General features: G+C 31.7%; 2 protein-coding genes across 4 annotated transcripts in view; one reads left to right on the top strand and one right to left on the bottom strand.

The window, feature by feature from the left end:
- The window catches only part of Cv-c (crossveinless c), a 517,053-nt gene that overhangs the window by 321,208 nt on the left and 170,091 nt on the right, over positions 1-25,754 (top strand). The gene's annotated exons all lie outside the window — the stretch shown is intronic.
- Positions 1-25,754, bottom strand: part of LOC113401587 (fibroblast growth factor receptor homolog 1) — a 73,400-nt gene that overhangs the window by 1,872 nt on the left and 45,774 nt on the right. For 2 of the 3 annotated variants that reach the window (XM_026641557.2, XM_026641555.2), the window contains exons 3-14: positions 7,447-7,603; positions 6,548-6,675; positions 5,911-6,207; positions 5,483-5,674; positions 4,324-4,541; positions 3,583-3,718; positions 3,006-3,262; positions 2,444-2,684; positions 2,013-2,202; positions 1,538-1,649; positions 954-1,147; positions 280-417 (exon numbers count right to left, since the gene is read on the bottom strand). In XM_026641557.2, the coding sequence (XP_026497342.1) occupies positions 280-417; positions 954-1,147; positions 1,538-1,649; positions 2,013-2,202; positions 2,444-2,684; positions 3,006-3,262; positions 3,583-3,718; positions 4,324-4,541; positions 5,483-5,674; positions 5,911-6,207; positions 6,548-6,675; positions 7,447-7,603 (2,260 nt within the window). Of the gene's footprint in view, positions 1-279; positions 418-953; positions 1,148-1,537; positions 1,650-2,012; positions 2,203-2,443; positions 2,685-3,005; positions 3,263-3,582; positions 3,719-4,323; positions 4,542-4,931; positions 5,135-5,482; positions 5,675-5,910; positions 6,208-6,547; positions 6,676-7,446; positions 7,604-25,754 lie in introns of all 3 variants that reach the window. The other variant, XM_064218001.1, reaches the window with a different exon arrangement.

Consider the following 25,754-nt stretch of genomic DNA (forward strand, 5'->3'; position numbering starts at 1 on the left):
ATTTAAAATTTAGTCATTTTTGAAACATAGGAACATTAAACAATACTTTTTAATTATTATTATGTAATACCATATATACAGGGTTATTGGTAATTCGACGTATTCCTGTTAGGAGGCGTATAGGGGTGATTATCATAATAATTATTATTCATATAATTTAGTTAGCTATACCATATTCAGCAAACCCATAATTAAATAGAAAATTAATTATAAATAAATGAAAAAAATGCATTCATTAAATAAGATACATTTTTGAAAAAAAAATTGTAAAATTCTTACATTTCAAGACTACAACACGGCGGTTTCTCCATCCGATGACCAGCGCTGAGGTGCTGGTACATGTACTGTCCTGGGACCGTTGGGTACGGAGTTCCGCCCAGGGTCATGATCTCCCACAGCAACACACCAAACGACCAGCTGTGAAGAAGAAACAAAACCTTTTCAGGATTGGATCTAATTTTGAATATATTTAATTTTTATTCATTGTATTTTGAAAAAAAAATGTGTTTCTATTACTTTAATATTATGAAATAGTATTAAATAAATTGTAACTTAGGGGTGGATTCAAAAATCTGGGGCAACAAAGAAGTGCACATGTCCCCAAATAATTTACCAAATTAATTGAATAATTGTTATCAATGAATATAATTGTGCAGATAGGTAGAATAAATGTACTTTTATTTTACATAATTTTTTTTTATAAAATCTTTAATCTGACCCCTTTTTATGGGGTTGGGGAGGACGGTATTTTCTCGACTTAATTTGGCCCTGCACCAAACGCAGATCACATTTCTTTGTCCAGTCTTGAACGTACAATTGTTGGTTAAGAACTGGATGATGATGGATTTTAAATTCACGAGCAAGTGCACGTAACAATTTTGAATACCATGTAAGGTAAATAGAATAATAATGATTAAGATTGAAAAAAAAAAACGGAGAGTTTAACTACTTACACGTCAGTCTGAGTTGTGAAGACTTTGTGGTACAAGGACTCAGGTGCCATCCACCGAACAGGCAGCCTGCCTTCTGTCTTCTTGCGGTAGTAATCGTTGCTATGAACGTCCTTTGCGAGACCGAAATCTGCGATTTTCAGTACACAATCGTCTGATACCAGCACGTTACGAGCTGCTAAGTCACGATGTATGCACTGAAAGAGAGAATAAAAACTTAATCATACTTAAAAAACCATAGAGTACGAGTACTGGTGTTGACAGGTATTATATTAGACAAATGTTGATACAATATTGTTATTGAGTATTATCGATTTTATTCTATTCAAGTTTGTTTATTCTGTTTTTAATTATTTTTAATCTTAATAAAACACTTAAAAAGAAATGACTAATGGCATAACAATTGAAATATATAAAAACTTCACAAACGATGGCGTATTGCTTGATCAAGTTATCCGAGATTTTAGCAGCATTATACGGTCTGGCGTAATTCGCATATAAGCTGAGATAAGAATAAGGTTTAATATGATTATATTGTTTTTAATGTAAGATTTACAGCAGCTTAAAATGTATAGAATAAAACTTACCCGTCTGGACGCCAAGTACTCCATTCCCCTCGCTACTTGGTATGAGAAAGATACAAGATCTTTTTGTGTCAATGTTTTCTTTTCTTTCATATCTTCAGTAGGAGATTCATATCTGAACATAGTACATAAATTATAAATATATTTTTAAATTGATAACTACAATATTTAACTGTTGTGTTAATTTGTATCTCTTAATATTTAGTGAAATAGTTCGCCGTCTCATTAATAATTAATACTACCCTTCGATGATCACACAAATAAGCTAAAGTCAAGTAGTTCAACGCCCGTTCCAAATAAAACCAATTATGTTCCGTCCGAACTCACTTACGATCAACGTAAGATTAGTCTTAAGACATTTTATTATTTTCTTACAAGTTCGTACATTTACCATTTAAAATAACACTAAATTATAGACCTTTCAAACGGAGTTAGAGGAAAAACCTTTCAAGTTATAGTATTATCACATGATGTGTACCTGTTTCCAGGTCGATGGTTTCTGAGAAACTCTCTCAGATTGCCATTAGGTGCATATTCCACTATGACGTATAGAGGTCCGTCTTGTGTGCAGCATCCTAGTAAATTGATGATATTCACGTGTTTTCCTATCATCTTCATCATCTCCATTTCTGACACTAATGCCATCATTTCTGCGTCTGTATGGCCCTCTGTGTGAAAAAATATTAAATGAAATTAACGGACTGAGAAAGTGACACACTAGAAAAAATGTGGGTAGGGTTGGAAAAATTGGTCAGAAAATTGATTAGGAAAGTCTTTGAAAGTGAAATTGCATGATTACAAAATAAATACCTAAAACGAAAACAATTTGCGACTACCTATGGATAAAAGTATCTCATAAAATAAACATTTCATCTTTATATTTAAATTAGTAATTAACCAATTACATACCTTTCAACATTTTGACGGCCACGACAGACTGTAATCCTGGCTTTAGTATCCCTACACACTCCGCCTTCACAACCTTTCCAAACTCTCCTTCTCCTAATATCTTTCCAATGCAGAGGGACTCTCTGGGTACCTCCCAATCTATATCGACTGGCAACTCGTACTCTGACATCATCATTGAATCACATGTATTGCTTTGGACTTGAGATAGCTTCTGTTTTTCAATCTTTACCACTGGCATTAACTGTAATAAGTTAATTAGTTATGACATGACACCTAATTACTTAAATAACTATGATGGAATCTTTAATTGAACTAGCACATGGAAAAAGTGTATCACATACCTAACAATCACTTCATATTGTATTAAATAAAATATTTATATATAGAGCAATTATTTAATATGATGTTTCATATCAAAATAATAATATTTATTAAGTGAAACTATTGCTTGTCTTCGTAGAATAAAATTTGGATCTATTCGAAAAAGATCAACGAGCCTTAGAGACATAATTTCATATAGTTCATTTCCACCTTGAAATATATCCAGCATATATAAACTTACCAATCCTTCTCCAGCAGCATTCGGTGTGCCATTCATTTGCGGCTTCTCCACCGTTACCTTCTTCGTCCAATGCGTCACTATAACAGCTCTTGCAGTTTCTATCGCTAATTGTTTCTTCTCCTTCTCTTGTCTCAATTTCTTGAATATCATCACCACGATAATAGCAGCAACAAAGAACATCGCTCCCAGCACCGCGGTCAGAACATTAATAAGCACCGTATGTTTTCCATGGTCCAGTGCTTCTGTTATCGGTAAAGCTAAAATAAAAAGATGTATTTATTTTATTAATTAAATTGTGTCTTTCACTTATGATTTCTAAACACAGACTATTGTCACCCTTATGTATAAATTTTGTGGTCCGTGTAGATAGCAGTAACACATTTTTCAATAGATTAAAACTTTTTGAACATCGACGTTGCTGTTTCTCAAACAGTCACGAAATCATTTAGTATTTCTTTTGGAAAATTTTGAATTGTACTAATTTTTGTTGTCCCCAATCGGATATAATTAAGTAATTATTTAATGTCTATGTTTTAGACATGAAATTTGTAAATTTAGTTTTAAATGTTATACTTACAGTCTAAAACAGTTAAGTATCCTTTAGCTGTGGTGTTTCCAAGTGTATTGAGAGCAACACAAACATACCAGCCCTCATCTTCTTTAGTCACATTGTATATAGTCAGCTGTTCTGGTTTATCTTCCGGATTTTCGCTCTGTAATAATAAATTACGTTAAACAGATATTTATTATATATTATCATTATTTACAAATCTTTCATGCTCTGATTTATTTTAAAACATAAGGCATTTTAATATGACACATAGCATGCAAGAATTGATAAAAAATTTTCATCGTTCCATAAATTTGAGTTATTTGAAATATACTTTTAATACATAAATTTAAACAGAAGAAAATTATTTTTTATTATTGAATTTATGATTCAAATGTCTCGGTATCTACCGAGTAGTACTAATATGTTTATATTAAATTTATAGTTTACCAAAGGAAATATTGAAATCGAACGCATGCAACAGGCACTATTTACTAAGCATTATTTTATTTGTTTTCATATCGTTAGTAGCATGCTTGCAATTAATTGTGGTTACGAAGAAGATGCCAAGTATGTGGGCGTCGACAAAATCATTTATCTCCGGACGATAATAATGTTGACCCGAACAAAGGACATTGGCATCTATTTCATTCATAGATTTATTTTCATTATACAGGTGAATTAAATTTATCGAAGGTAACATTCAGATTTATTTAACTCAATTAACGGCTTCACACAAAAATCATGCGTTAGTCACTCGACCCTCACCGTAACTATCTTTGTTACATCTTTGTATACAACGGACTCTTTGGTCGAAGCGTCTGTGGTTGTCTCATTATAGATGTACTCGTGTTTCGTGAAATACATCCAGTAAAGGGACGGATGAAGGTCTGTTAGGAATTCGCAGCTGAATCTAGCCGTTTCACCGACCAGCTTGGTCTGATTGACGGCCGCTTGTGTTAGCACAGGCTTCGCGTATAGACGCTCTATGAACAAAGATGTTATGTACCTTTTACAAAGATGAAAAACAACCGAATAAATATGGACATGGTCTTATATTTACAAAATACTGTTCGTTTTTATTAGTCGTACGTAATATTATAATTTAGAAAGGTGCTTAATTTTAATGATATTTCAAGCAAGTGCTACATAGTGCTTATCTTATAAGAATTATAACCAGATTAATTACCACCACCATTACGTAGATCCTTCACCAAGAAATGAACATGATTTACCATAAAAGTCTAGTGATTACACCGAGATCGCAATTGTAATTGAAATCAATAGAAATGTTATGTGCAACCATATTTTTTTAGTTGCAAATTATTGAATACCACAACCAATTAAAGACCGACACCTAAAAACCAATTAAACACCTCAACAAGATCTCCGACGGGAGCTGGTGCGTCACTTGGTCCGACTTCAGAATCTTTCACGGAATAATTTGTTGGTCTGATCCAGTAAAGGAAAGGTTCTAAATCGGAAACTGGTGGGCAGGTTAACTGCACAGTCTCGTTCACGAGCACCGTGATGTTCCCAGGATGACCCTCTTTTATATACGGCTTCGATGGATAACGTTCTATAGCAATATTTTTTCTTTAGTTTCAGAATCAAACTGGTACCACTTATACAACTTATATGTTTCTCACAACTTAATCGAGAAATGTTATTATTGTGCTTTTGAAATAACTTTTTACAAGATATATGAGGTAATATTTATGAAAAATCAACGTCGGCTGTTTCCAGCCTGATATAAAATTTCTTAAGATACTTCTAAATTATATTTTTGTATCTACATTTCGTTTGATTTTGTTAAATGACAGTTGAAAATTTATTTTAAGAGCCTAATTAAAAACACGATCAACATCTACACTTCTTCTAGATTCGTCTACTGTATTATTGTATTGTTTTATATAAAAAATAGCACCTTGAATGTGTAGTGTGTAGGTGTGTTGGATACACCCCAATTCGCTGCAAACTTTGCAAGTGTAGTTTCCATTATCTGCTTTCGTGAGTTCATCGAGTGCCATTGACCATTTACCATAAGATGGTTTAAAATAACTTCTTGATATAGGAGTTCCGCTGTTTTTGTACCACGTGATATTGGGCATTGGGTTACCTGAAATTAATATACATGAATTAGTTCCATTCAGATAAGACTAAAGATCATCTGTATCTATTATTATTTGAAGTCAACAAAATGTATTTCGATGAGAATTCATTATTTCATATAATTTAATAAAATCAGTATTTAAAGATATTACCATACCATGTAAGTTATTACATCGATCCAACTAAAACCGATACAATAACTAATTCTACGATGCTAGTAAATTATATAACAGGATGTCGTACCTTCAGCAGCGCATTTAAAACGAATCGAACTTCCCGCTGGTTTCATTTCCATATGAAACATTTTCGATGGATGCTTAAACTTTGGTGCATATTTCGATTTAGTGTCATCAACGTGTCCGTAATTTAGGTGCTCCTTTTCATTCTTATCGTCGAGATCGTCGTCTTTTGTGTTATCGTATTCCTTATGTCTTTGATCTGTTGTGTTATCGTCGATTGTATTATTATCAACTAGAGGAGCTGAATGTTGTGCTAGTATTTCAGGCATCGGTCTTAGAACGTCCACATCTGATTGATATTCTGTAGAAACAAACGAATATGTTCAGTACGTAGACTTAAATTTATTATTATCAAAAGGAAAATACAAAATAAAACATAAATACAAGATATATTTAATAAGAAAACATGTCGACGTATGAATGCATTACAGCTCACATTTGCCTCGGAATCCAGGACGTTTGCTATGTTTACACATCTGGGTGGCAATAAAGACGTCGATTAAATATAATATCGAAATAACTGAGGACAAACTCAAAACGAGACACGGGCAAACACGGTGAAAGTTGTCATCGAGAAAATAGCGGAAACTATATGATCGTTTGAAGACACTGTGTTTAATTTCTATAAAAGGAAAACGTACCCTCAATGTTGTCGGGGCCGAGATCTGGCTTATGTTTAATTGTGACACTCATTTCCTTGCTTCTGTCATCTTCATTTTGGCACGTATACACTCCAGCGTCTTTCGCCCGGAATGACTTTATTCTTAGCCTAAAACATTGTAAATAATAATTTCATTAATTAGAATGGTATTACTGTTAATAGATATAAAGTTTTATTGAAATATTCTTAGACTTAAGGAGTGTAAATCTTAATATAATATTTCAGTTACAGCTATTGGTACGTACAGTTGTACAAAATTAGTATCAACAAATTTCCAATCATTCAGCTGACTGAATTTCTTTATCCATGTATCAATATAGAGGCGTGATTGATAAGTTATTATGATCGGTAGATTATTTTCAAATGACTCGAATAGAATCGCGTGTTACGCCCGCTTGCATATGAATTATAGCATATATTTCAACTTCGGATATAAATGCATAAATATTGATGTAAGTTGCTTGAGTTGGATTTAGTGCACCGTTATTTTTAGTATTCTTGTTATTTAAGCGAAGGATATGAAACGTAAAATATGTACGACTTCATTTAGACTAAACTTTAATTTGTTTAGTTAAATATATTCGAGGAATGTATAATGATATTATATTTATTGTATATTCTTGTTTCTGTTGTTTACAAAGTGAAATAATAAATGCACAGACACACGTAGATTCACACACGTACTTATAATATGCTTTTTAAAGCAATTTACCTTTAAAACATTTACCATCACAAATCGAGATATACATACATTAAATTCGTCCGTTAATTAATTTATTTACGAAGTCATACATGTCAGCCATTCGATCATCATTTTATTAATTTAAAATATCATCAATGTCTACTAGAGAGTTAACGATTTATCATTTTGGTTCATACCATTGTTTCTGTTGCATCATTCGCTGTCTCGACTGTCCGTCCACGGGTTTCCCATCCAAAAACCATCGCACCGTCGGTATCTGATTCCTCGGCTTCAGTCCGCAAATAAGACGCAGTCTTTCATTCGTCGATGCTTCTATTACTGTGTATGTATCGTCTGAAACAAGAGAAAATATCATATAATATATAGTTAGCTGAATTGAACTAACACGCATAGATAATTACTATCAAATTGAAATTCAGTATACACGGACCTATCGCGTTCTTAATTCAAATTATAATTTAACTCGTATAGGAAAAACATTTTCAAGAAATTTGCATATCGAATGAAATTTTGTTATTTGTCATGTACCATGTTGTGTAATTTAAGTCTCGTGGAATTAATGTTGACGTAATAGGACATTTACAGTGTTACATCATCATCAAAGAACCAATATACTATCTAATCTACATTCGATTTATATAAATGGTGTTTAAAAAAATGCCTTTCAATATCCATATTATCCACAGAACCACATGTATTTGCATGACGGGGTGTTATAAAAATAAACACATTTGCAACGCTACACCTGAGGGCAATAAATTCACCCCAAATATATAATTTTAACGCATTCATGAGGCGAGAAAGTTATTGCACTCCGTTACCTGTTGGAGGCGGAGCACTTAAAGTTTATTTTTGATCTTTGTAGCACTTCGCGTGAAATTGGGGTGTAGTTTATCTTTTAATGTTCGATGTTTGTTGTATCTAAATATTTATCATGTACTTTGCTTTTGTGTTAAAAATATATAAGATACGTAGATCGTATAATAATAGAATGTTATTCCTCACAATGCTTTCCTTCACCAACGATCTCGAGATGCACTTTTAGCACACTGAGAAGTATGTCATAAGAACTGGAACATGCTTGTGTTAATATAAGGTATAAATATATTTTTAACTTGACACAGTCGTATCCACGGCAACAAGATATAGTAGTTAACAAAAATAGAACTATCAGATATTTTTAAATTCACTGGTTTTCACATATTTTGATAAATGTCTACGGCCTAATGCACCTGATTTATATTTTTATATACTAAGGAATTTATTTGTATACTAATGAACTTTATTGTCAATTTCAGAAGATGCAGTTGGACCAAAAAGTTCACTGAATCCCTGAACGCATTCACTCATTCAATAACTTTAGTACAAATAATAACATTAACACTAAAATCAATTCTTCGACACTGCTCATAAGTTACAAAAAAAACCACACAAGTATCGTCAAATAACAAATTGGGTATCTAAGCAGACCCGAAAGCATTTTTAACGATTGCCTTTTCTTAAAACCCAAACTAATTAAAAACATTGGAAAAGAAACTTGAAATTTGTGAAGTACAAAAACAAAATGACATAAGCGTCGTTTCGAAATAAATAAAATGTAAAGTATTCGCTTTGTACGTGCTGCATATGGCCGAAATATAATTTTATGTCCGCTAAATATCGCGTTAACCCTCATAAGTCCTGGCTGGAGGTTATAAAAACTTGGGCATTATTTTTGGCCGGTGGTGTACCATTTAGGTTACTGCATATTTTATGGGATTAACGTAACTTATTACGAGTTGTGTAAACACGGCTTAATTAAATCCTCGTCCCAACTCGGGATGTTTTATAACATTCAAAGGGTTGTCACTGTTAATCATTAATTTATTTCTGCTAAGTAATTAACCATCAACTTCGTGTGGACTATAATGTCTGTGATTATTGCGAGATTATACTCGAATTAGTAGCAGGCGAATAAGAAATTTCTCTTGCATTTTACTGTATAATTATTTACTAAGCCTGCCTAGTGAGCCGCATAGCTGCAAATATTTAACCCTGGGTTCAAATTCCGGGTCTGGGCGGTAAAACAATATTCATTGAGGTTGCTCAGTCAGAAAAGTTCGGTATTTCGGCCCTATTAGATAATCTCCTTTGAAAATGGGAACTGTATCCGATTAGCACCATAAGCACCGTATTAGGATGACTTCCTGTTGTCACATTGTTATAAGGTCACAGGAACACATACATTAAAAATAAGCGCATTTTTAATCTATATAATAGTTTTTGGATAAACCTTAAACAAAATTCTCTGAATCTTTTATTAAAGAATCTATCATTCCATACGAATGCATATAAGACTATACGTCATTAGCATCAAGTATAAGTCAAGGTTAGGCTAGGCCTTAAGTGCAAATAAAAGTCACAATGTTGCATTGCTTTGTTTAAGTGGGCTCGGTCGACTTTACCAGCCCTGATTTATGGTCTGTGAATTATGGTGCCCGATAGTGATGAGCTTCGTTCATTCGATACAGAACATTTTGAATAATAATGTTCGATAAAAATACAAGTGAAATTGTAAAAAACATTTTCGTTGTTGATCCTGAATTTAATAAATCTTCTAAATGTTTTCTGATCAGTTATATATAGTTTTTTTTATATTAAGAGCAAACGTATTTTATATGATACAAATATGAATGCAGTGGAAGGAAGAACAGATTTGTGTTCATCGAAAACTAAAAATCAATTATTTATCGATAATCGTCACGATATACGTCATCACTATTTCTTTCGCAAGCTCCGAATGATTTTTAGTGTTGCACATGTTGAACAGATGCAAACCTGTGCCCTTGGGTCCAAAAAAGCTTTCTCAAGACTCAATCACATTTTTTTTTCTTTTAAAAACAATAGCGACTCCGTGAGAACATATGGACGTGTGACCATCCTCTGGAATGTTCGATTTTTATTCCATCGATGATTGGCAAATGCATTTGACAGGAAAACCGAAAGGATGTAGTCAACCGAAAATTTATAAAAAAGTGAATTTATATGCAATTCTCGCGATTGAAATAAATATTCACTACAGGATATTGTTTCCTAATTTCTAAGTGTTCTTTATTGTTCTAGTAAGATTTAAAATTATTTTAAATAATATTACATTAAGTCATTACCACATTTTCACTTAATCGATAAATATTACACTGTCAAATAAAGGTGGTGGTTATATATTTAAACGACTTCAAAACAAGAGATAATTCTCAATTTGGTTATTTATATTATTTTATGCAGATTTGCAAAAGTCTTTTTGTTCTAGACAGGTTTACCCGAAATGGATCCATTTAAATTTCATAATGATCTGATGATAACTTTCAGACAACGGAACCCTCTTTGCTATATTATTTATTAACCCTATACTATTGAAGTTATATATTTTTTTGTTGAACTACTTTTATAAGATACACTTTTTATTGCTATTCAGTGTAAACTTTATATATTATTTTTTTTATAATTATGTACACTTTCCATTGAAAACGTAAAAAAAAACATTTCTGATCAAAATCAAAATATACTTTATTCAAGTAGGCTTTTACAAGCACTTTTGAATCGTCATTTAACAAACTATTTAAAGTAAAGTTACCACCGGTTCGGAATGTAGATTCTACCGAGAAGAACACAGACATGTTAGTTAAATACAATTATATATGTATGTTATATATCCTGCCTGGAAGTCAACAAGCATCTACTGGCTCCTTCATAAGATCATCTCGCTTCAAATCAATAAGTTGATAAACGTCTTTATTTAAATAAAGTATCGCAAAAACGAAGCGATAATTTTAAATCAATTTAACAGTTCTGAACAAACACAGCCTTCATTATTTATTAACATTTTAAGATAAATATATATCTAAACGTTTCAACTTTCACCGGTACATGGGACCGACCACACAGGGCTATATTGGCTAAGTTATTAAATTATGCAGTCCAAGGAAGATCACTAATTTGTACAGACATTGTACTCTGAGAGGGATCATTAAGAACAATGGTATTGTGTTTTTTAATCTTTCGTTGTTCGAATCCTGTGATTTGTGACGTACTATGATAATTTACTTATTGTTGTGTGATGATTTCTTTCTTCGGGTAATACTTTTTTCTATGTAGACAGTCCATTGCTCTGCATTTGCTATTATGATAGTATTTATAAACTTAGGAAGACCACTTCTTATATCGTCTAAGTGCCATCGTCCATAAGATCTATAATTTTATGTAACTACACAGCCTCAAAACAGTTATTAAATCTAAATATCGGAATATAATATTTTTTCCTTTTTTTTATATTTAGATTAATATAATCATTGAACGTTTAAACTAGTATACTATAAATATTACAGTCAAATGGTCCGAAAACAACATAAATATAAGTAAACAGCGTTCTTGGGATGCTTCTTCAAAATTATCCTGGACATACCATACACGCTGCAACGTCTTGAACATAAAAAAGGTAACAAAAACTTAGAAATCTCAGCTTGGAATTGATCCAAGGATACATTTCGACGTGTTTATGTTATAATAGAATTTATTTAAGGGCATAATCTATAGTACATAATATTTATCTTACATATAAATACAAAACATTACCTAAAACTGGTCTCACAGTTTGGACAGATATTCAAATTGCTATGGCAAAGGTTGGACGATATACGAAATTGTTCTGGTGCAACGTAACCCAGTGACGCGTTACAATAAAGTCGTTAATAATAAAACCATTTCTATAAAGAAATAAATATATGTATGTATTTGCATAGTAACAGGTTAAACTGTGTCGAAACATATTAATCTTAAACATGTACCTATAAATTTATTTATATAGATTACAGACTACGCCTCGACAGCGTCACTGGTTGGGAGGGCTGAGGTTCAAGCCAGATGTTGGACTTACAATACGCAAGTCCCAAGCTTTAGGGTGTTTCTATAAGGCCGACTCTCGACTTACAGAAATGATTTATGAGGTCATTCTCGGGAAGAAAGTTATCTTAAAGTATTTTTGACTGTTCACAATTCGTTTGTTTTAAGGAGTCTTGCGGAGCAGAGCTGCGCAGCGGAGCTTGCTTCATCCCATATTTCATCAAATTCGCTGTGATGGTTTTACTGTGAAAGAGCAACAGACCGACAAGCAAAGTTTCGGATTTATAATAATAGTATAGATTCGTATAGATGTTTTGCGGCATCCAGAGCCGGATTTATGGAAGGGCCGAGGCAACAGCCGCGAGACCCCCATTAGAGAGGGGATACCAGAATAGAGATTTTATAGAGTAAAAAAAAACAACTATGTACAAGCATTTTTGACGTTTAATAATTACTGTTTTAAATGATTTTAAATTTAAAAAAAGGCATCTGTAAATAAATTATTGAAAAACCTGGCTGACGAAAATGTTTTTTTTCATATTAATTTGTAAGATAATAATCGGGGGCCACTACTCTGTTGCCCCGGGGCCTCATTAGGACCTCTAAGGGCACATCATCGCTCCTTTTCAATATAATGATACGATTAGTTTCATATTCCATATGTCTAAGTCTCATTTTTCATACAACGATCGTTATTTGTCTCTTAACGTTGTATTTATATCCGGATGTCATCCCGACTCATAATTTTCTTTTATAAGAACCTTGGTCCGAACTAAATAAAAAAAAAAAGATCTGTCGTCATTCGTTGACGGATTTATTACTATAGAAATATGATTCGCTCTCTTTAATTACCTACTTTCTATTTATTCTTGAGATTTAAAAAAAGAATCGATTTTGAATTGTATTAAATTAATTTTTTTCGACATAGTAAATCTTATATTATATCCAGCACACTTTTTTTTTTTGAATAATCAGTTAAGCATCCTAAATTAATGACGTTCGAATAAACTCGAAGTTCTTTTTTCAAATATTATGATTTTTTTTTTACACTATAATTTGGATTTTTCAGATAGTACTATCTATTAAATAAATTAGCATATTTCCTTAAAATATTAATACAACCATAAATATATGTCAGCATTTATTTCAACGTTGAAAGCTACAAGAATGTGTCTATGGCGGACAGTTTTTTTTTATTGAAAGTGTAGAATTAGTAAAAAACTATGAAAACAGCCAAGGCGTAGAAATCATTTTATGACACCACCAAGGTTATTCTGTGAGAAACAAATTCGAAACTCGACATAAATCCGATCGTAAATGAAAATACTAATTCTGTTGTCATGCGACATTAAATACAATAATTATTTATAATGAAATTACATCAATAAAAACCTTCAGCGTTCTTATTTATTTCATGTGATATATTGATTTATTGCAATATAACTCCACTTCTAATTTAGTTATTAAAATAAAAATAAAAGAACAAAAAATAGATTATTCATATTTATTAATATACCCTATGTTCTTTCATAATTTGAAATTTGAATTACAATTCGAAATTCAAATTTGGAAAATATGTAATATACTTTTTTACAAAAGTTAGAAAGATGATTTTTTCCTACATCTACATTTCTAATCTTAACTGTTCTATTTTCAAAAGTTTAAGTTTTGACTTTTTTAATGACAATGTTTTAAGATCCTCAGAGTTAATTTACGTGTATTTTAGAACTATATTAGAATACTATATTAAATGTGTCTGTCTGAATGTTTTCAAATCCAATCAACTTTATTCTTGCAGGTAATAAGACAATGAACAACTGATTAAAAATTCAAGCATTTATTATAAAATAAGGTTTGAATAAATTCAAACGTCTTACGTCATTTAACAATAAAAAACTATAATTTCATTTCACTTGTTATAAATAGTTCCTCACACCTCATTGAGCTGAATTGTTTCAGAAACTTCTAGTGCGGAATTATACACAAAAAAATATAAACGAAAATTTTCAAATAAAATCTTAGCTTTAATTGGTTGTATGCATCTACTTAGGCGTCATTTCCGAACTCAAGCAAAACATAAACACAGGACGAGTTCCTGTAGGAACTCGGAAGCCATTAAGCTGTTGTCGGATCAACAACGACCTTTCAGAAAATGTCAATGGCACAATTGATGATCCTTAGATAAACTCAATTAAAAGTGGTTACAAAGGCATAGTGTACGCGTACCGTTTTAAACACGTCGTTTTGAAATACAGCTTCGATGTGTAAATAAATTATACTGAGGAAAATTACCTACTATCTATGCGTCGGTTTAAATAAGAGGAAACGATAAAATAAAATTAAAACTGAAAAGGGTAATTTTGATTCGATACTTAATGAGTTATCATTAGTCCTTTGATATGATACTAATTGTACCAATAGTTTTATAACAAAAACTATGATATTGTATAATACCAAGTTGGATGTATTGCTACAGTCTAGGGGAGAGTTTGATTGAAGTTGGACTTAACTTAAGAGGCGTTTGCTTCAGATATTTCCCCTTATATCAAACCCTTACCTTACCTGTACCTAGACTATTATAAGCGATTACTAGTAAAGATATCGATGCAAATATTCCCGAATATTATAAGTATATTTTTGTAACATGTTATTTTAAAATGAAACAACAGTCTTTTTCTATTCGAACTCTTGCAATGCAAAAAGCACCTTCTTATAAAAAGGTAAAGATCATAATGATAAAATAAATTTTAACGATGTTAAAAATTGACACTTACTGAATAAAAACTAGTGACGAAAAATGTATTTTGAGTGTTTTAATTTTAACTTTTAAATGACTGATGGAATTATAAAAAAAATCACCAAAAACCTACACGAGGGATTTGAGGCGTCAAGTATCGATGTCGTTTTTAAAAACGATACTGCATCGCACAAATATAGTTTTGCATCTGAAAACAAACTTGCCATTCAATTATGGTCCATATTGGCCTGAAAATAAAGAACTAAAAGAAGTAATAAGTTTATTAGGTAAATTGGTAGCTATTGAGGGTGTCGCATGACTACCGTTACATTAGTTTTGGCGTATGACGTTTTGAAATAGCTTCGTTTCCTCTTCAACCGATGGTGTAATTTTCTGTCATAACTAATATTAAAACATCTACAACAAACATCTTGGCAGTGATAAAACATTTCAGACTAATTGTCTTTCAATCATATTTTAAATTCACAGCCAAGTCTGAAAAATAATTTGTATTTCAAAATTTCAAGATGATTTTATTTTCCTGGTTTATAATTGAATCGTTTATAAATAACATTAGAAATTTTGTTTAATACTGTAAGTTTGAATCAATAATTGATCAAATTCTCACTTGTATATTTAACAGTTAATTTCCAACAATATCTTAAGACATAACATCAAAATTTAGAAACAAAATTGGAAATGATTAAACAAAAAGAAAACTTCAGTAGGATAAAGCTTTCAAAAACATGTGTAGCGGTGAAAAAACAACTGTTCTAAACGCCATGATCGCTAACATCGAAGAGAAGTATTAAATTTGAATTATGAGTTATTGTGAGAAGGATCTTCAAAAGCGAATTTTCTTTTAGGAAGCCATAGCGCGACATACGCATCGGGAAGATGAAAAGAGATATTTATTTTTAATTCCTACAAACGTAGACGCGACCGTAATATAAAATAGAATTATTAAAAAGGCGACAACGACACATCCGTTTCCTCTGTTCGGATTTCGGGGCTACGATTTAGTGTTCCTTACTTGTATGCGGCTTTCAAATTATAATCCGTCCAACAGGAGTGTAGAGAATGATTTGTTTTATTAATTTACTACCGGCCTTCTCCATAAAGGTTGTATAACGGACGATTAATTCTGTCATAAACTGTCATTGGGACTGTCTGTCATAATTTGACATTCGTAAGAAGTAAGCATTTCTGTAATGTCTGTAATTTCTGGCTTTTTTCTACATAATTAATGGACATCACGTGATTAGTATTAAATGTCTTCAACGAGAAATTGCCAACTAGAATTTTTACAGATTACTTCCGTTTAAGGCAAGTAGATTCTGACAACGGTTTTCTTGTTGTTATTCCAAACATCTTGTTAACAAAGCCCCATGGCGTCAGCATTTCTGCTAATAGCTTCAAACCGTTTACAGACGCTGGTTTAAATATTTTTTTGTCTACCGCGTACGAAGGGTCGACCGCCATCTTTGTTTTATTTATAGAGGTGCGCGTGCGCTTCTTTTGGATGCTTTCAATTAGTTTGATTTGTGGGAAATCGATTTCATGGAATATGTTCGGGTTCAAATAGTCAAGGCACACGTGAAACGCATTACTTATATTTTATTTAAATCAATAGCAGCACTGATTCATCGAAAGTTCACGATTCATTCGAATTCAAATTCATAAGAATTGTCATTAAATACTTGTACATTGATTTATTATGATGATATTATATTTATAAGTCACATGGCTTTAAAATACAAAAGAAAGAGAGATAAGGTGGGGGACCATGGAAGGCCACTTTAACGAATAAACACTTTTTATTCGTTTATTAACTGGATAAATGACGGAACGAAATTTTCAAGTAATACTTTGTTTTATTGTGTACCATATAAATCACTTTTATTTTAAGCTAGCTTTAATCACTTTTTATTAAAATTAAGTTTTATTAAGCTCTTCCAAATGGCCTTGCAAGGAACACGGCTCCAAACAAGGCCAATATTATACATCAGTCATTTAACTTAAAAATAGAATTGTAACAATTGATATATCTGCTTTTACTAAAATTACGTAATAAGTTCTTTCATTTAAGCGAAACATTAAATGCTCAATATGTTTTTATCATCTATAAAAAACTCAACGAACATTACTTGAACACCATCGTATAACTAAGAATATATTAAGGGGAATTATTTAAAAATAGTATTAATGAGTATTATATTGACATCAAATTACTTGCTAACGCGTTTTATAATAAAATTTAATTTTTTTTTTTTTACCTCATATGGCCTTCTTTTGGGTCCGTTCTTTGTAAGGTCAAAATGTTCCTAAGAAAGCCAACCTAACAATTAATTATCAATTACTTTTTTTAAAAGTGAGATTCTTCAAATTGGTGTTTTACAATGGGTTTATTTATTTTTTGAGCTCTAGCTGGATTCATTAGCTGGGGTTTTCTTTTTGAAATAGATAGGTTTCGAGCCAAAAACATATTGAGCCATTTGTGTCCGACCATTCTTGTTCATACATATTGAAAATATTTCTTGATTTTAAACCTCTTAAAAAATAAAAAGGCTTGTTTTCTGATAAATTTAGACGTAAGCGGTACACCCAGTTTTTCAAAACGTTTGATTCGCTATGATAAATCCTCTTCTAATTCTTTTGTCAAAATAATTTTGAAAAAGTTCAATTCAATTTGACTTAAAAAGTTAATAAACCTTATAAATAAAAATATTATAAATATAAAATGTAACGGTACTTATTTATAACTAAAAAGTAACTGTTCATATATTATATAGTTTGTAGAAGTTCCTTGTCCTTACAAGCCCATGGGCCCTAGCAAGGCCAACCGTCCAACAACGTCAAACTTTTGATTGACCTTATAAGGAACCAACGGCTTTCCTAAAAACATTACCAATATTTTAACATATATCGAGGCAAAACTATTTTATTTTCTGAAATACCATAAACATATCCTTATACGACAATTTAGAGTAACAAATATGAGATAATAATCCGTTATTAAACTAAAAACCTTTGTTTTCTGTGCGCGCGATTAACAATTGTATCGTCCACGACAAAGTCTACGAAGCATGAGATCGCACAGCCACAATAACAGCGCATGCGACTTGCCGCTGCATCTGTGGCCTTGATTTTGATGCATCTTAGTGTATAGCAGAAGGAATATCTTTACATGTCAATAACTACGAATTTTCAATAGTTGGCCTTCAAAGGAGCGTGGCCTTCCATGGTCCACCCATCTTAATGATGACAATTCAATTGAATATAAATAAATAATATAAGATATTAAATAATATTACTTTCATACGTTTCAACGTATATAACATTAAATAAACTGATAATTCTTTCAGCGTTAAGTTTTAAAATAACAAACAATCCCAGCTTGAAATTTTTGATATAACGTAACACCCAGACGTATCTACGTAATTCGTAATTGACCGTCATTAGATCAGCTCGTGGCGCGAGATGTTTCCGACGCCCGCGCAGCTATTTCTCTAATCTAACTCTAAGAAGTACAGGAATTGTTAGACGTAAATTTGTAAACATTGTAATTTAATTACAACGTATAATTTAGTTCTTAATATATTTGTAGTTGGAATGTCCAGAAGAACTAAGTGAAAACAAGAACGTAATTTATCAATATTGTTAATTTACATTCAAATTCAACAAACAAAACGAATCTTCACCTTCTCAATAAATGAATGTTTTGTTCTCTATGCGTTTCGATAATTATAAACCATTCACCCTATTGTAATGAAACGTCAGTGACTTGTTCTGACGCTCGAGAAGGTTCTTAACCAAAAAAATGTTTAGGTCTAGTAACGCATATATTTATGAATCTTGCTTGTTACCTGTACAATGTCTCACAACGTAGCTAATAATTTATTTTCTTATACGAATTTTGGTATTTAATCCAACAGTTTTACAGCGTCTTTGGTGAATATTCAAATTTCAGAAGGCTTACAGTTTGTTATCCTGTATTTCCTTATGTATTCATGACTATATGTTTTGTATATAAGTACATATATATATTTGAATTAAGGACTATTTATACCAAAGTGTCTCTAATACTCGCATTACTGATACTAGTCAGAATAATCTAGTGTAATACATTTCGACATAAAGTCTATTTTAGTATTCCTAACAGAGTCTTACTTGTTTTCTTAGTCTTGACGAACATTAATTTGAACATTCTGACGTTTAAGTGTTTTATTATCCTGGCCAACCAGCTTCCTTGATCGATGTTCACTAGAAATAGCTACCAAGTTGAAACTTAGATATCCGCATTTTAAAGTTGTTAGTAATGACAAAATATCTAGTGTGCATATTTATAAATCAAGTACAATTTCGCTACAAACATTTTTTAAGACTAAATTTGTCAATCCAGTTCGTCCTTGCAAAACTTTTCGAGAATATTCTATTTCGAGTTGCTTTAATAACTCCACGTTTTGGTCATTGGTTTCCACTATTATTACGACCGCCACGTTGATCAATTGGTATGGCAAACATTTTAAGTTCGATTATTTTGAGAACCTTTCCGGCTAATTTAAAGAAGACATCCTGTGACCAAGGAAACCATTTGTCACGGTCGCGCCATCCCTGGTATTAATACTATTGGATCCGGAAACTGAACTATTAGGTGTTGGAAATTGAAAAATTATAAATAAATTTACATACATATAATTAATTTAGGATATATATCATAAAATTTCACTCCACTCGAGCATGAAGATATAAACAGCTACAAAAATGCTACTTACCTAAACAATAAAAAAATTGTAATATATGAATTCTACATATATTATAATAAAATAAATTGTATCTAAAATAAATACATAGTATAATTAATAGTACGTATCGGTACACTGATTTAGATCAAAAGTATCCTAAATCTGGAACACGAAGAACTATACGACAAATATATTACCCAAAGACTAGAAAATCAAACAAAAATGTTTTTTATTTTACAATATAAAATACAAACTAAAACAAAAACTACAATAAATATCATACCACGAATAAACAAAATCCAAATACAACAAGACAAGAAGATACCGTAAGTCTACGCTTAGTTTAACTAAATTGCAATTACGAATCGTGTAGATTTACAGATATGATTGTTAGTTGATTCTGTTGATAACATTCAGATCTAATAAGGCAACTAGAATATCTAATATTGTTTAGAATTTATAACTCTCACCCGTTATCAGGATTTGTTGATAGTCTATAATGCAGTACTCATTCTATTGTTGGGGTTAGGTTGTATTTTAGATCTTTAGATTTTGCTTTCAAAACTTTCCGCTTATCGCCCATAATCTATGTGCTTCACAAATTTATCACTTATATTTATGGTATTATCATTTTATTATTTTAAATATAAGCTTTAGCCTTTATTAATAATAATAATTATAGTAGTAGTAAACTTAATTTACAATTTAGTTAGTATTCTTAAACGAGTATGGTAATAAGTACAGTATCCCAAGACGTTAGAATCAAACATAATTATTGCAAGGCGAAAGGTATACAATTAAGATTTAACCAGTAGGTACCTAGTAGTACTTGAGTGGTACATTACATCAGTACGTCACACCTGATATATAAGTAAACCAAAATAAAATTAATTTAATTTTTCGATTTATTTCAACAGTTCTTATATGCCAAGTATTTATTTAATTTATTCTTGGTGATAGGGCTTTATGTAAGCCCATCTAGGTAGACCACTCACTTGACCAGTTTGAAGGATGAGCCAGTTTAACTACAGACACAAGGGACATGATAACTTAGTTTCGAGGTTGGTCCACTTTGGTGTTGTGGCACAATGTATGGGCGGTGGTGGTGACCGTCAGTTCGTTCATTTGCCCGTTCGCCTATATACTTCATAAAAATAAACCTTGCTTAGGATCAGGAATCATATTCGTTTTTTTATATGCTATTATCATCATGCATGCTTTATATTATTTTATAATTAATGCAAGCCATTCGCTATTTCACGTATTATTACTATGAAATCAATCAATAATATGACAATGTATGAATATTGTATAATTTTCTTAAATCAATTAACATGTAAGATTTGAATCGTGGAATGAAATTAATCCTGGCGCTTGTCCTGCGCGTGCGCAATAAACAATTGTGCATACGTAAACAAATCTCCCGTATTGTTGTCCGTGACGCAAACACACCGAACTCGGACTGAGGTTCTAGTGAACGATGACGGATCAACACTCATTGTTATTTAATTATTTTTTCCTCAATTTGTAAACCGCATTGACATTGTTTTTGGTCATTTTGAATGCTTTCAGCTGAACGTGAATTTACAAATGTACGAGTGTTGAGAAAAAATATCTGAAGCATGATGTGGAATTTTTATTAAATTTAATAATGACTTTATTGTATTTTTGGTGACAGACGTACTTCCAATTTCCCAAACTTTGATTTAGATTAAATTATTCAACTTCGATCTGCATAGTAATTGGTCAATGGCATCTCGTGACGCAATAAATAACCAATGAGCGTTCAGTATTTAGTCAGACTAGTAAATCTGTAGTCATAATTTCCGAAACTGGCGGTTTGTATAAATAACTTGACAATAAACCACATTTATTGAAAGATATCTGCGAAACCCACATGAGAATATTTATGTAGGAATTCAAATTGTGTCATTTTGTTTGATACATATCATAAAAGGTTCGTGGGAGTATAATTTTAAGATGGCCGCCTTGTGTTCATTGGTACATAAACTCCTTTACGTTCTTCTCCTGACGTTGTGTACAGTTTTTTGACTGCCTCCGAAAACTCTTGATTCATTAAACTTTGCATTCATTAATGGCGTTTAAAAGAGAAAATATCTTAAATTCAATGGTTACAAAAATAAGTAAAACGTCTTTTTTATGATATAGGTAGGCGGATAGGTAATTGGGTCACCTGATGATAAGTGGTCATCACCGCCCAAAGATATTGGCGTTGTAAGAAATATAAGCCCTACCATACATCGTCAAAGCGCCACCAACCTTAGAAACTAAGATATTTTATCCCTTACCTGGCTTAATCACCCGTCAATCTGGAACACAACAATTCTAACCAGTGGTTGGTATCTACCAAGGCCCTACCACCAAGTAATTACTAAGAATATATAACAAGGATTTACTAAAATCTATATCATAATTTTTACGTGATATAACAAATTCTAAAGAAAACGACTACCTGATTACATTAACTCAGAAACACTGCGAGAAGTACAAACTAAACTATACATCGACGCACCGCAGACCAAATGATCTAAATTCAAAGATGTTATGTTCCATATGCCTCTATTAAAACTGTCTCGTCCTTTAAGCCGGACAATACGTTGTACTGATGCTAGTACATAGAATGAGTAATAAGATTGATACCCAACAGGGACAAATAGTAATTTGACTATTTTATTTGAGTAACTATTTAATTTCCTGTCCATTTTTCTCGATATGATATACATTCCGAGCTTTACATTATATTGTTAAATAAAGATTTTAAACGAACTGTACCATAGAACGTCCTTGCTTGTATAAAACATTTTACTTTTTTTTTTATGTCAACAGACTTGTGTTATCGTCGAAAGCGTGTCAATAACATGTGTCATACTTATCACAACACGTCCATCGACTCGGCTTCCAAATTCAAAAACTATTGCGAATAACTGTTATCGTGTCCGATTATTTATAATGAAGCTTTGTATTCAAAGTGTGACGTGACATTATATAGTGACCATGGGAAGTGTTGATCGCATTCTTTGGTATTCAATGAGTCCAACTGCTATTTATTTAATCATCATTATTATATATATTTAATCTGTTCTTATTTTGTTTATGTGTAACGTGAAAACTATCACATCTCGTGTTATTCTATTTTTAAACCGATATATGCGTCGTCTAAATTTTAAATTTATATTATAATAGTGTATAAGAAATGCCTTTAATGTTGACAAAATGTCACAAATTTTTCTGAGTAGAAGTAGGAAATCTGTCTAGGTAGTCTAGCATGGGAAATAAATACAAGCAGACGCATTAATATAACCATAATTCAAATAATTACTAATAAATCAGGAGTGGTTTTTTTTATAATATGTTGCCTAATTGAAACACTACTAAAATAATATAGGTACCAGAAGATGCAGCGTATTTTATCCATATAATATTAATATATATATTCCCCAATTTAAATCTAGACAGTTTAAGTAACAATACATGGTCTTGTTACATATATAAAAGACACTAAACTAAAGAAAATCGGGGTCAGACATTAAAATTATTGTAGAAGTATTGAAATATTATGTACTATGTAAATAAACTCGTTTCACAATCTCACAACAAGCATTAGTGACCGCGAGAGTAATTTTCAAGCACTATTATGGCTTCGCACAAGATAAGTTCTGCACGTCACATAAAATATTTTAGACATCGCTGAGATCGCGCAAACCGCGAACCGTGATAGCTAATGGCAAGATTAGGCATTTCCGTTCGACTCCCGCGCAAATACTTACTCCCTGACTCATTGTATCTTAGCCTCGTTAAGTAGAGCAAGTGTTAATCATATTACAAATTTTGTTTGTTTTTTCATGTTAATAGCTCACGGATGTTAGCAAGCGCTGCAAAGGAAGGAACTGATTGGATTAAAACCTGCTCCTCTGAAGTGGAATGTGGTCTAATAACAATCGGAACTATAAATATGTACAATATGAGTAGTTTTTGTAATTGAAAACTTTCTTTTTTTCCTACTGAATGTAATCTCAAAATGTAAAATCAGAATTGTTAGGATTAAAAGGTTTAACCGTTGGTATTTATTTCTTGATACCAGTATGCCGAGATTATTTTATAAAATATATTTTACTTTAATTACTGGAAACAAAAAGTATCTAATTGAAGATACTTATATATAAGTTACTTAGCTTAAAATTCGTTAATTATTATTACGTTATTCTTTTGTTTTTTTTTACACAACCCATTCTTGTTTTCAAGTAATATGTATACATATTTAGACTTAATAATATGTTAAGTCAAATAGTAATCCACAACGCTTCTCCAATGCTGGTTAGTGGTTAAACATCACCAACACGCGCAATCCTCACGATGTAATCTTTCACCGTGCGCAATACATTATAAGTATAAATTAATCAAATGAAAATCGATGTCGGCTTCGAATCCGCAACCTTCGATCGAAATTGACGCGTTTCAACCACTGGACTATTGAATAAATGTAAGAGTACATGTTTTCAAACATAAAGCTGATTCACATGACCTTGAATCCGAGACGCCAGCCAGACCAGAGCAACAAAACTCAACTTCACTTAGTCATCTGTAATGTCATATGAACTCTCAAATAGATTAGTATGGAATCACCCGTGATTGAGTCACATTGAAAGCCAATGTGAGTTATGGATGTTTATAATAATTATTACATGTTATAAATTGCATTTATGTATGTGTAGTGTGTGTGTGTATGTGTTTGTGTGTGTGTGAATGAAAAACGTAAAACAATGTAAATTCGATTTGCTTATGTAATTGTAATAATATTTATACCGCTAATTTACTTATGTGATTTGCGCAGATGTTTTATTTTTTCATTTGTAAAATATATACATGCAAATAAATATATTAACAACAGCGTATATGTACATACTTAAAACATGTCAGACACTTTTTTTTGAGCGAGATTTTTTTTTTTAAACAGTTGTCATAAGTTACACAGCCGATAACATTTTATGTACTCGAGGCCGTTTTTAAAGCTAGTACCTCAGGATCTGACATAACGCCACTACACGAACTAGGTAGTATTATTGTGAAGAATTTTATTTAATATAATACAATATTTATTACTAGGGATTATCGGATAGTTACGTCAAATCCCGAGCATATGTTCTCTATAATCTCAAGTTTTAAAAACAGATCCATTAAACCTCTTCAATTGATTCAACTCATCCACATAATGGACTATTATTTATATACATATATTGTACACCTTATATTCATTTTTCATTGTAATTTATGTATACTATTTTATAATATACATAATTTTTTATACATAAATTTGACTTATATATTTTTTAAATCGATATGTAGACTGACAAATGGTACGTGGCTACAAATCATACATTTTGGCTGTGTGACAAATACTAACCATACCTTATGGGTACCGCCAATGTTACCCATCATTAATATGTTATATAATTTTTGCTCGTAGTTACACTGAATCACTCCACTTTCAAATTGGCAAACCACAATACTTAATAATGTTGTTTGGCGGTGGAATAAGTTATGAGTGACTGATATCTACGTGGAGTGTGGACTTGCACAAAACCCTAAACGAAATAATTCTAGAAGCATTTATCCGCAGCAATTATAATACTTTGAATGAACAATGAACTAATATTTGTGACTCAAACGATATAAGGCCTACGACCTCCGTAATCGAGTGGTGTGTACATCGGTTTTCATGGGTACGCCACTCCGAGGTCCCAGGTTGGATTCCCTGCCGAAGCGATGTAGAAAAAGTTGATTAGTTTTCTATGTTGTCTTGGATCTGGGTGTTTGTGGTACCGTCGTTACGTCTGATTTTCCATAACACAAGTTCTTTAGCTACTTAAATTGGGATCAGAGTAATGTATGTGATGTTGTCCAATATTTATTTATTTATAAGATAAAGTGATATTGATTAAATTGAATTTCTGTTTTATTAATAAGTATTTAAAAGTATAACTAAAATAAAGACACCGATAAAAGTTCAAGGCGAAATGAATATAGTTACATCAAAATTGATTACGTTTTGAGATAAGCGATGTCTAACAAGCAAACACTTACACAGGTTCATTAGAAATATATT

Source organism: Vanessa tameamea, chromosome 20 (genome assembly GCF_037043105.1).
Source record: "Vanessa tameamea isolate UH-Manoa-2023 chromosome 20, ilVanTame1 primary haplotype, whole genome shotgun sequence".
Taxonomy (NCBI): Eukaryota; Metazoa; Arthropoda; class Insecta; order Lepidoptera; family Nymphalidae; genus Vanessa; species Vanessa tameamea.